The 12,945-nt window shown below is 47.7% G+C and overlaps 1 protein-coding gene across 2 annotated transcripts in view; it reads left to right on the forward strand.

The window, feature by feature from the left end:
* Positions 1 to 12,945, forward strand: part of vti1a (vesicle transport through interaction with t-SNAREs 1A) — a 96,119-nt gene that overhangs the window by 48,823 nt on the left and 34,351 nt on the right. For both annotated transcript variants that reach the window (XM_076152200.1, XM_076152199.1), the window contains exon 6: positions 12,295 to 12,365. In XM_076152200.1, coding sequence (XP_076008315.1) covers positions 12,295 to 12,365 — 71 coding nt within the window. The remainder of the gene's footprint in view (positions 1 to 12,294; positions 12,366 to 12,945) is intronic.

Raw genomic sequence — 12,945 nt, forward strand, 5'->3', positions numbered from 1 at the left:
GCGCCTGTAAGCAGGCTGGGCTCTGTCCAATCATCAGTTTGTTTTGCCCTGTCTGTTCTGCTGGCGTTTAGTCTTGTCTTTGCTCCGCCGCAAGCGCGCTCGACGCCGTGACATGACAGCAGCCGCGACTTCATGCTCCGTTTGAGTTAGAGAATATCAGTCACAAAATGGCTTTTCTCTATGTGTGTGTGTGTGTGTGTGTGTGCGCAGCATGCACACATTTCTTCCTCATGTCTGAGTAAATACCTTTGCATGTGAACATTGTGTACATACATATACATTTGTGCGTGTGGATGTGCTTCTGTGTATGTTTGTCTGTGTCTGAGTGTGTGTGAGTGTATTTGTGTGTGTGTGTGTGTGTGTGTGATCCTAATGATGCCTTCCTCCTCTACTCTATTGGGCTGTCAGCACAGTGCCGGTGACTGTCACACACGCCGGCCCCCCTCCACATCTTGCTGAGATAGGTCATTTTTCAGTGTCAGGACAGACGATTCTCCTTGGCACCAGATTGATCCTAGACACATTGGACTCATTATTCTGTGTTTGCATACGTCTGCCTCTTATAGAAATACAATCTGACATGCACAGAAGGCTTGAGCTGAAAAAATCCCGAGCGTTTCTCTACGTCTTGTTGCCATTAGCCTAATTAAACTGCGGCGGTGTTCAGTGCGAGGAACGACGGTCCAGATCTTCACACAGAATATGGGAGCTGTCTGAGATCTGTTTTTCTTATGGGAAGCCAGAAAAATTTGCTGAGAATTTCAACTATTCTGGAGTTCTGAGCACGGAGTGTTCTCACCATGTCTCCTCTGTCTGATTTCCCACAATCCTTCACCCTTACCTTGGTGCCTCTCCTTTGGTCAGCTGCTTGTCACCCCGTCCGGCATTTCCATTACTCCTCATCTATCTTTGACTCTCCCTGCTCTCTCTCTCTCTCTCTCTCTCTCTCTAGCTCACGCCAGCATTTCTCCGCTCCTTCTTCCCTCTTGACGAAGTGTGTGTGACCGTGTGTGCAGATATTTCTCTCTGCTGGGTAGTTGGAGGCAGTGGTGGGGGTGCTGGGGGGGGGTCAGGGCCCTTGCCTCGGCCGTGTGGTATTTTAATCTGGGCTTTTTGTAATGACAGGCATCCTATGAGCCCAGAGGAGTGGCAGGCGGAGAGGCTCTGACAGGTTCTAATCGCTGTCAAGAAAAGTAGCTAAAGAATGTGCCGGCGACATGCCCCCCCCCCTCCCCCCCACCCTTTCTCCCGTCCTCTCTCTCATGGCCGTTGTTCTCCGCTGTCTCCGCGCCTCTCTCCCCCTTCCTCTTGACCTGTATCTCGTCGAGGTGAGTGAAAGATTTCCTTCCTCCCGTTTTGTTTTCTCGGCCCCCTCCCCCGTTTACCTTGGCCCGGATCCAGCAGCCACTACTTGCTAGCGTAATCCCCCCTCGGCTCTCTCCCAGTGCTGTGAACATGAAAAACGTGTTGGGTGACAACAACAGCAAAAAAAAGGCTTACAACCTTCTATTCCGAGCCTCCGCCTATCACAGTGTAAAGCTCACTTGGAGTAGATGGAGTAGATTCTTTGTCTTTGCCACAAATCGACTCCATCCAGTAGATGTAGTTCTTCCTCGTCTACCCCCCAACTTACCCAGTCTATAAACCCAAACTGCTTTAATGGGCAGAAGAAGAAAATAAATACTAAAATCTAAATATTAAGAGTTGTGACCTCAGCTGTGGCGGTCTCAGGGTTTGGCTGAACGTTTGAATCGAATGCTTCATTTAAAATGTCAAACTCCGCTCGCCAAAACTTCCTGTGCGAGACCGAAACATGTGGGAAAGATCGGCTACAGTGGTGAGGCAGCGGCCACATGTTTAGTCTATTATGTTTGGGTCAACTTTAGCCAGTTCAGTGTTACTATAGAGAATTCGGTGGAATAAATTAAATCGTGTGAAACTGAGGCAGGTTCCATTCCCTCTGCTCAAAGCTTGTTAGGCTCCTCTACACCTTCTCTGAAAAAGGAAATGTATATTGCAACAGATATTACCTTAAAAAGCACATATCTCGCGGCAAACCTGTTCTATCCACCCGTCTTCCATCTTGACAAGGCTCCATAACTTCCAGTCGGAGTTCATCTTAGATCTACTTTGTGTAGCCGATTGATTGATTGATAAATATTGCATTTCACGCTTGTTAGTTCTACTTGTTATAAAAGAAAGAACTTTTCTCAACCCCCTCAAGGACAAGACCATCAGCGGAAAGAGTCAAAAGACGGTTCTAAAAGTACCTCAAAGGGGGGAAAAAAAGGCCAATAGAACTTTTCAGGTTCAGCGCAAACTTGCCGTTCTGCTTCTCTTCTCCTTTGGCACGGGACAAGGGTGGCCAGGCTTTGCCCAGGTGCCGTCTGTGCCATTGGCGCCAGAGCGAAGTTGGCACACTTTGGGCATGGCTGCAGCCCCTTCTTCCTCAAAGGCTTGCCTCGTCTCCCTTCTCTCCCCTCGCCGTCCCTGCTGCTCCATAGCCCAGGGAGCTCATTAGGCCAGACTTCCTCTTCATTTAATCCATTTTTCATAGCCTAAAAAACAGTCCCTGATCTTAAAAATCCTGGCTAATTTAAGCCTGGATCTTGGGGAAAAGGGTGAAAATATCATGAAAAAGCAGGCCCGCACATGCTTTTTCATATTTCTGATGTCGAAATTAAGTGTTTTTTCGAGGAGCCGCACAGCCAGACCTCGGAAAGATACAGAGCCGGCACTGAAACAAGCTGTTCTTGAACACGGTTCCATACCCCTATAGGCAACATCCTATCTCCTCCACTTCCTTGCTGTTGTCTGTTGGTCTTGGGGGAGATCGATGCCTTAACTTGGCCTAATGAAAACATCGGTAATAACATGCTCCCTCTCCGCGCTGCTTTAATTATGTATCTCCGACTGGATATTAGCAACGGCCCCAGTAGGCTCCCAGCTGCACTTGTGGAACTGAAATACTCTGATCCTGTTGGGGAGAAACTGAACAGAGATATAAACTCATTCCATCTCTCTGTCCCTCACTGGAACCTCCGTCTCTGAAGCCGTGTTGTTGCTATCTGTCTCAGTTACATATTGATCAACACTTAACTACTTCTTTTATTGAAATCAAATCACCAAGTATTTCTGAAGTGACCTTGAAGAACCTACATGTGTTCATTCTATACCTACCACGGCATCCACATTAACTGTCAAAGTTAACGTCCTCAAAGTCTTTGTCCTTTATCTCTCTGAGGACAAAGCAGTTTTTCCCCTGCAAACCATCACAGCATTAATATACCTCCCAGGTATTAAGTGTTGATGAGCGCCTGTCTCCTCGAGCTGACACGTATTTCACCAAAGGTCTCGGAGCAGGAACGCTGATGGAAGAGAGGGGGGAGAGAAAGATCGACTTGCATACGCGCCGAACGGATGTGGCGGAATTGTTAAACAGTCTGGGCTGCCCTCTCGTTAGCCTCTGAGATGCCTGGTGACAGAGGTGAGGCGATGAAGGGTTGCGGCGGGTTGCGAGGGGGAGAATCGGCGCCCCCAAGGGTGCCGTGCCATGGCCATGCCAGGCCGGGACCCTGTGCCACTGTCTCCTGTGCCTCCACCGTCAGCGCGGCCTATGCCCCAGGGCGATGCAGGGGGGCACGGGGGGGGGCTGTCACGCGTCGGCCTCAATTACAATCAGGGGAAGGAACATGCAAGGACTGTCCACTGACACTGGTGATAGTGTCGCTGTAATCGCATTGGATCACTTCTTATCCGCCATCATCTCCATTACTTTCACACTCTGTCCTGGTGCAGCAGCCTGATGTGGAGAGCTCGTCTGCTTCCATTCATACACCGTGACATGTGGAGCCTGACTTCATATCTTAGGGTTGATATTGCCAACAATTTAATTTATCAGGCAAATGCTACAAAGTATTTGTAATTTCTAGTTCCCTGAAAGCTTCAGTGCACCAAATACCTTCCATTTTTCATTGCTAACCTTGACTTGCACTTGCTAAATTTTAAGTGTGTTTACCATAGTAGGTGATAAACAACTACTTGGGTTCCAGCTATGGTTGCTGCCCCCTAACTGGAGGACACCAAGTCGTTGCCTACTATTTTAATAGAACACGTGGAGCCTGACACGGACTCGTTCCATGGTGTCCTTGGACCAGCCGCTGTAGACCGTTTGTGCTTAAACATACAGTATATCTCCTATGCTTTGCTCAGCTCTTGGTACACTTCTGTACTTATGAAAAATAAGTATTTCGATGTCCTCTCCGAGCTCCTAGCCTTCACAGTTGTTAAAGATGGGGTTTTTTCTGGCTACTGCTGCTTCTGTCAGTCACGACAGGGCGCAATAGCATCGTCTTGCCCATGAGGGGGAAAGAAATGACATCTGGTTTAAAGTGGTTTGAAGAAGCAGGGTAAGAAAATGAAAATGTGCCCATCTCCTCCTGGCCAACCTGTCTACACAAAACTATGGCAAGGTTACTTTTGCCAGGAGACATACGGTATATTATTCATGAGGGGAAATCAAGGGTATCTAAGGTTGGGTTATTACAGACATGATGACTCTCTCTCTCTCTCTCTCTTTCTCCCTCTCTCCCTCTCTTTCTGCATGTCTGTCTTCTTCCTCTGTGGTGGAGCTGGCCCTGTCAGCACACCCAGCGCAAAACCCATAGGGAGCAACCACAACCACAACCAACCCCCCCCCTGCCCCCCGCCCCCGCCCGACTGTCACCTCCGTCTGCAAACTTCAAAAAAACACCAAAAAAAACAAAGCAAATTATTTTGTTCTGCAGATGCGATGACAATGTGTACTGCCGAGTTATAGATTAAAAGCGAGAGGAGAGTCGCTGTAAAAGGAAAGGAGCCCGAGACAAAAGAGAGCGACAGGCAGGGGGAGGTTACAAGAAAGGCCAGCCAGTGAGTTGACAATTGAGTTATAATATCATGTCCTTTATGAATAATTAATTTGATGGTGCTAAGGCCCCTCAGAAGATAGATTAAATTAGTTCTGCCATGTCTTAAAACTTAGATATGCTTCATTAGTGAGGGAGATGGTGGCAGGCGGGTTGAAGCTGTTTTAGTTAATGATGAGGAACAGGAGACACCTTGTCACCCTGCCAGTGATACACACACACACACACACTCAAGTTTATGGAACCGAGCAGGTGTGTGTGTGTGTGTGTCTGTGTGTGTGTGTGTGTGTGTGTGTGTGTGTGTGTGTGGGTGGGTGGTGGTCAGACGGCCCTGGATGTGGTTTTGTCATTTTTCTCTGTAAGCAGCTCAATACAATACAAAATATCTGTCTTGTCGAAGTTGTCCGACTGCTGTCACACAGAGGGAGGAAACAGACAATAGTTTGTGATCTCAACACTATAAATCATGTAGACGGATTTAACAGAGCACACTTTCCCTTCAGGAATGTGATAGAATGGGAAACAACAGTTCTATTACCTCACTATTTATCACACTGAGGCCTTGAAAAATTGCTGAATTCCCATTCACATTCTTAGTTCCGAACCTTCTTGGTACCAAAACACGATTGTGTGTTACATTGACAATGCTCCAGGTTTGAATTCTTTCGAATTTGTTGCTTAGAAATCGATCTGTATCTTTGTAAAACAATTAAAAGTGCAGATAAACAATGTGCTGTATGCTGTCCACAGAGGCTGTGGCCTGCCCTCACATGTGGTGCCATGTTGTGTGCGTTCACGGTGGCAGCTGACAATAATCTGCCTTCATGTCTCATGGCCGCGGTCATTGTTAAATGAGTCGCATGATGTGTCTGTCTACTCTGAGTCGCCTCTGTGCCTCAGATTCCACTTATAATAGCGGTATTATTTTCCTTTAACCAGAGCAGGGAAGTGTGATGGTGTTACCCTAAAGTGAGACATGAACTTGTGTTTGTACTGCGTGTCGAGACGGCCACAATGACGCAGTGTTCTCACAACAGGTGACACTGTTGTTTCTTTGAGCAACTTAAACTTTGCAAAAGAGAATGTTGATGTATGCCAGGGGAAGTAATGCCAGACGCAGTTTGCTGACAACAAATGTCTTGGAAATAAATTGGAAATGAAATATTGAGATGTAGACGCAGACGCTCCTCTGCCACACAACAAACTGATCCGGGTTGGAATCTGGTGCAGCAGCAATTGAAGAAAGGCACCCGAGCTCAACCAAATCTTTTCCTGAAATAGGATTCTTTCGTGTTCAAGCCACTTGACAGAGAACAGCTGGGCAGTGGAAGGCGTCGCGTCCTCATCATTCTAAACGGGGGAGCCATAATCAAGCATTGATCAAGAGGGGCCCTTCATGTGCACTTCAGTCAGTGTTTGTATCAGTTCTAACTTTAACCGCCGAGATGGGTGGGCAACTCCTCCAAAGCGCAATTAACAAGTTTATTCTTTCATTTTCAGGCGAGCAAAGCCATTATCAGGAGGTGTCTGAAAAGTGCTAAACGCTCCTCGCGCTTTGAAGAGGCGCGGAGGTGGAGACTCCCAACAGGCCCTGTCAAAACATGCAAATGAGGGTGACGCCAAGTCTGAGTTTTGACAAACATAATTAAGGCGTTCCAAATTTGGGATGTGCTAATAAAGAGCACTGCAGCCCCCCCCCCCCTGCCCAGAATTTCAGCAATCATAGAGGCTTATTTTGTGTGTGTATGATTGTGTGTGTTTTCCCTCCCTCTTCCATGTTTTCCCTCCATCCCCATTTTATTGGATAATGAACTGTTGTGGAGTGTTAGATCTCCTCTCGCAGCCTTTCGCCGAGTTTGGAGGAGATAGGCAGGGGGAAGAGCCGCCCGAGGTGTGGCGTTGTACGGATAATTAAAAGGCAAGAAAATTTGTGTCGGAGCTCTTTGATCTGCCTGTCAACTTTCCGATTAGAGACGTAAAAGCCTTTAATCAGCCGTAATGCGATGATTAACGCTGCTAAACTGTAGAAAAAGAATCAGAGGAACGTCAACTTTCCTCCGTCTCCTTCCCTCCTCCTCCTTTCTCTCTTTCCGGAGAGACTGTTGCCTGACGAAACTGCCAAACTTTGTAGCCATCTTCGTATAGAGATGTTAAACTAGACATGCTTGATTAGGACTAACTGACATGTTGTTTTTCTCCTACACGCATCGCTTCAGTCTCTGCGGCGCTGGCTGAACTTTGCTCTTGTCCAAATTTGCTCTATATTCGCCTTCCAACAGAATCCTATCTCATATTCCCGTCAGTAGCGCTCGTATGTATTTTGCCTTTCAGCTCAGCGGTGGTCGCTATGTGAGTCCGAGTCATTTGACATCCCAGGTGCTTGAAAACCTCATTTAAGTAAGAAACTAAAGCACTCCAACTGCTGCTTTTATTATTCAAGCTGACAGTAGTTGAAAAGAATGATGTATGAGTGTTTCCTATTTAGCCTATTTATATCATTTATTTTTTGTGCGTTTCTAATGTGGCCTGTACAATTGCGTGACACCAAATGTCAGCGCTCTATGAATAATACATACACAATTTAGCTGGTTGGAATATTGAGTTTTAATTCTTCATACATTTTTTACGCTTTTGACCAAGTTTAATCAACACATAAAAAAAATAAAATAAAAAAACGCCAGCAGTGGAAATGGAATTAATAAGTCCACTCCGTTGACCAATGAGATCGCTCGGTCTGACCAGCCGTGTGTAGATATTCCATGTTTTTTTTGGTGTTTTTTTTTAATTGAGGACCTCAGAAAGCGGCGGTTCCTGCCCGCACATTGTTGCATGTGGGCCAATCACCGCAAGCACCCAAAGTCCATTAGTTTTCATTTGGATGCTTCAGTAAGACTGGTTGATTAAGTCAAGGCAATTTGCTGGCGGGAACCATTCTCTCCGCACTCCCCCCCTCCCAGCCCCCCCTCTGTCAGCCACCAAGCAGGGTTGTCGTTCAGGTTAATTTAATCTGGTTTGTTAGAGATTGTAGCACAATAGCTGGCCCGGCTCTCTCTACATGCCTTGGCACAGTGAGTGAGGAGTTTGCCGTAGTTTATTATTATTATTATCGCGGAACTTTGCATATGAATGTCCCTGCATGTCTGACTGGATTGATTATTACAGAACACAGAAGCATCCTGTTTACGGGGTTTTGTCAAACAGCGGATAGAATTGAGTGTTAGCGGAGCCGCAGGAACACACAGGTACGGGTAATTTGATAAATGTTAAACACGTCGTTCTTGTCCGCCTTGTTTCTTGTTCATATTCAACGAGGGGTGAAAGGGACTTTGCTGGTTGTAAATGTAAGTCCAGTGAGCTGAGATATGACTTTGAGGCTGAGGTGAAGTGAGAAGAGGAGGGGGAGCTGAAGTAGAGAGAGAAGGCAGCTTTCAATTCTCTCCACCCTGGTTTCAGCTTTAAACAAATGGTCCTATTACCAGCTGCTCTCTTACAGCCCCGCTCATTTATACCCATTAAACTTGCGTCTTATCACCCATAAGACACTCTTACATCTCTCCATCCACCAATTGTCTATAATCAGCCATTTAAAACAGCGGCGGAAATTTCCTTTGCGCCCTGCTCCGGTCTGACGGACAGGCAAACGAGGCAGGAGGAGGGAGGGGAGGGAAGGAGAGGAGAGAGGGATATTTTCTGCGGAATGATGAATAGGCCAAGTTGAGTGGCTGACTAACGGAGATCTGTCTTAATCAGAAGTGATTTGTCAGAACAGGAGCTCTACAGGGTCAGGGCGCAGGCAATGAATAAAACAGAGCCTGGCGGAGTGAAGAAAGGCCCCAGAAATCCACCCTGACTGCCCACCGCTACTCGCGTACATACGAGGGGAAAGAGCCGACGGAACGCTACTAGGATCGCCCGACGTCTCCCCCCTCCTTCGACCAGAATCGTCTTCGTCTCAGAGTTTCAAGCGCGTACATTCTCACCAGAGCAGGCCTTCCTTCCTTCCTTCCTTCCTTATGAAATCCTTTCCTATTGTTGTTATCGAACACTCGCCCGTTCTGCAAAGTAACCGCTCCTGATTAACATGCAAGAGAGGTTTTGCAAGTGAGCTGTCAAAACATTGTTAAGCCCCAAGATGCTACATGCCCCCCGTGTGACCCAGTAGTTGGCACCTCTTTATTTTCTGCTATAGCTCAGTGTGAAGGCTCTAGCCTCATGGCCTGTGGGCTCAGCATTACAAATACATCCCAGTGTGGGTACAACTTTGATGGAGGTGATGAAAGTGTGTCACCAGGCAGTTGTAGACTTGAGAAGTCCTTAAAAAAAAAAGAAGCTCCTCGGAAAGTGTACAAAGACAGGTAACTTTATTCACCTGGGAGTCTCAGGCATATAAGTTGCTGCACTGTGTGTGTGTGTGTGTGTGTGTGTAGTGATAGAAATTTTGAGCAAAAGAAACGTGTGGTCTGTCATTTATCAGGCTCCTCCTCACTTCCTCCCCAGCCCTCCCCGCGGGTCTCCCCCCCCACACACACACACACCGTTTGTTGGGAGTGTGTGGCTCGTGTCCGGATAAAAGTGTGTGTGGTAACCTTCAAAAAGTGGTCTCAACCGCTTAATGAAAAGGAGCTGTGCCGAGCCGCAGAGCTCACCGGTGTCAGGTCTTGTACCCTTTCAGCTCTGGGGACGCACAGGAGCAAAGCCGGGAGAAAAGAGCGAGCGAGCGACAGAGGGAGAGGGACAGAGGGCCTCAGACGGCGTGGAACCGCTCTGAAACACCTCCTGTAAAATAGATGATGTGTCCAATTAAAGAGGTCTACGGACAGAGGAAAGTTGAGGCCTGCAGCACTTGGGATTGTTTGGCCGTCTTTGGTGCATTGTTCTCAGTCGGGCCCAGCTGACAGTGCAGGTTGCCGTATTTACATTTAACACAGAATTGGGAATTAGCCGTTGATCCCGAATTGTCGGAAGGAAGTCGTTATTCTCGTCTTAGCAAGAGACTTGATGTCCTAAAACTGAGCAAGCGCCACATTGGTATTAAGTGAAGAACGAGGTGTTAGCATGGCGTTCCATTTGTTATCTCCGTTTGCGCCGCCGTGGTTTTTTCCCCGACGCCGACCCAATTTGCGCCTTCAACTTTCCTACACTAATTCTTCTCCGCCGTTCCCAAACGGAGGATTGAGTCAAACGAAGGGTTCTCCCGCGGCGCCGTGGCGAGAGTAACGTAATGGAATAATGGGCTTGTTAAATGGACCTTCGGGGATGTGGATCTGTAACAAGTGAGTCAGAGCAAGGCCTCTGCGCCAGGGTTATTTAAATTGTTAATAGCTGTTTAAACAGGAGAGGAATATTTTACCCGCTAACGAGCAACAAGTCGGGGGCATTAACCATAAATTATTTCTCCGCTCTTCCATTATTTTGGTATTTTTTCCGTTTTGAAAGGTTTCTTTGACACGCTGTCCCTGTTCTCGGTTCATAAACTGTAGGTTTATCTCAGCAAGAGATTGATTGGAGCTGAGACCATTACAGCTGATGGGATCTCGTGTTTCACAACTCTGAGAAGGTTCAACACGTACAGGACCTCTTTCTATCGATGCAGCCATAGGTCCAAACCAACACGTGTTCTAAACCAATCAGCCAATAGATTCAATTAAACATCCAGTTTTGTTCTGGTTTCAGACTCTAATGACTTAAGAGTCGACTGAGGGGGGAGGTCTTTCTTTGGGACACTCTGGATTGGATGCTGAGACACTTTACAGGACTGGAAAGACAGTTTTAATAGGAGCAGTTTAGGGACAAGTCTATTATTTTAAGCCTCCAATACGACGGACAGACACCTGAGTTGTCGTCCGGCGAGAGGAAGCTCATTACAGGAGGCCTCTTGTTTTTATTTTGTTTATATGTCTTACCTGTGTGTGTGTGTGTGTGTGTCGTCCGTCCCGGAGCCATGATTACGTCTCCAAACAATGGTCTGTCAGCGCTCGGACTCGGATATCGTCGGGAGGCCTCATCATCGATCTTCCCCGCGCGTCGCCCGGCCCTCCGCAATCAGGCTTTTCTGCCGGTGCGGCGCTTGTCACACTCATTTATTTAAGAGAAAAGCCGCATCCCTGACAGAGATGGATAGTTGTTCTTATTTGTCTCTTTAACAGAAGAATCCCACTACAACTCCCTTCCTGTTTATCCCCTTGTTCTTTCTCCAGTAGAGACGGCAGGCAGGCAGGCAGGCAGGCAGGCAGGCAGGCAGGCAGGCAGGCAGGCGGGGGGGCTTGTATATTTTTTGTTTTATGGTTATTAATACCCACACTCAGTCTTTTAATCTGCCCTATTTGTCACATGTGACTGTCTGACTGCACTGTTTAATCTGGGTATCCTTCAATCTGTCTCGTCCCAGATTAGAAATTAATGAAGGCAGGAAGAGACACATTTGGGTGGGGGGGGTAAAAAAGAATGGGATGAATGGGAGACAAATGTCAGTCATTTGACAGTCTCTCTCTCTCTCTCTCTCTCTCTCTCTCTCTCTCTTTAGCTGCCAGATGTAGCCCGTTCCCCTCCACCCCCCTCCCCAAACAGGCGCTCAGCACGTGGGCCCTTTGGTGTGCGGCACCTGTGTAGTTGTGTAGTGTAATACAGTCAGCTAGTGCGTTGTTTATTCCAGATTTGTTCGGTGCGCTTGAAAGCCCGTCTTTGATCCGTGCAAAGATTCCTCACTCCTTCTCCTGTTCTCTCCTCATCCGTCCTCTGCCTCCCTCATTTTAAAACGATAATGCTGCAGCGATGTGGTTACGCTGATGGCAACACGGGGGGGATTTGTGTGTGTGTGTGTGTGTGTGTGTGTGGGCGTATTTGGTTTTATCATTTTGCTTTCTTTATCTCATCTTCAACCCAAGGGACAGCAAATTGACAGTGACCACTGACGAGCTTGTCAGGTGGCTCGTCGGGGACGTTGACTAACCAGCGCCTTAACGTGTTTACATCCCCGACTGACGAGAGGCGTTTAAGAAAGAAAGAATTAATGAATATTACATCGGCTGGATGGAGTCTGGAGGCCCTGAGACTCCATGTGTGTGTGTTAATACAGCATAATAAGATACATGATGTGTGTGTGTACAGCATTAAGCACCCCTGTCACTCAGAGCGCCCCCTGCTGGTGCACAACTCTGTGTGTGTGTGTGTGCTATGATATTTATGCTGCTTGTCATCGCCTCATCTACATCCCTCCATATAGGCTCCGCCCACAGATTTTTCAATGTCGTATATTTTGTCAATTGTCACAAACTTTACACAAAGAACATCTGGGAATTCCTGCCTCGTCACATCACCAGGGAACGCCGTTGTGCCGCTCTGTGCAGCTCAATGATGGGAAATCTGTTTCTCTCTCTCTCTCTTGCAGAACAAGTTGGTCAGGAGATTCTTGCCAACCTGAACACCGACCGTGAGAAGATCCAGAGAGCCAGGGAAAGGGTGAGTTCACACACACACGCACACACACACACGGTGCCCGCTGCACACATGTGTATCAATTCTAGCAAGTGTTTGCAAGACGCGTAAAGGGTTCGCTCCTGGCCGGCCACACCGACAACATTCAACACTTTTTTCCCATGGTTTACCCAGCAAAGGCGCGCAAATGCGGGCGGTCGACGCACACACACACGCCACATTTTTGAACATGCTTACACTAGCACACACACGCACGCACACACACACACACACACATTTGTGGGTCAGCAGTGATGAGTAAGCACAGTATGGATTGTGTCTGTGCTTTGTTGTTGCTGTTCCATGAGGCCACACACACTTTGCCCCCCCGCCCCCCTCTGTAGGACGCCTGAGTGGAGTGCCAGGTCACACGCATCCTCCACCTTCTCTCCTTTGTTCCTCTCCTCTGCTCTCCCCTTCCGTCCCCGTCCTTGTCCCTTTCCACGCCGAGGGTCCCTTTTCTTGGGTCTGCCCCTCTTTTACCGCCAGTCAGCTCAAACACAGACAGGTAGGCAGAGACAGGAAAGACCAAACGCAGGAAGGGGGTCAAACCCTGGCAGGCCCC

This window comes from Genypterus blacodes, unplaced genomic scaffold (genome assembly GCF_046128005.1).
Source record: "Genypterus blacodes isolate CSIRO-AG114 ecotype Tasmania unplaced genomic scaffold, CSIRO-AGI_Gbla_v1 ptg000055l_1, whole genome shotgun sequence".
In the NCBI taxonomy this organism is placed as follows: domain Eukaryota; kingdom Metazoa; phylum Chordata; class Actinopteri; order Ophidiiformes; family Ophidiidae; genus Genypterus; species Genypterus blacodes.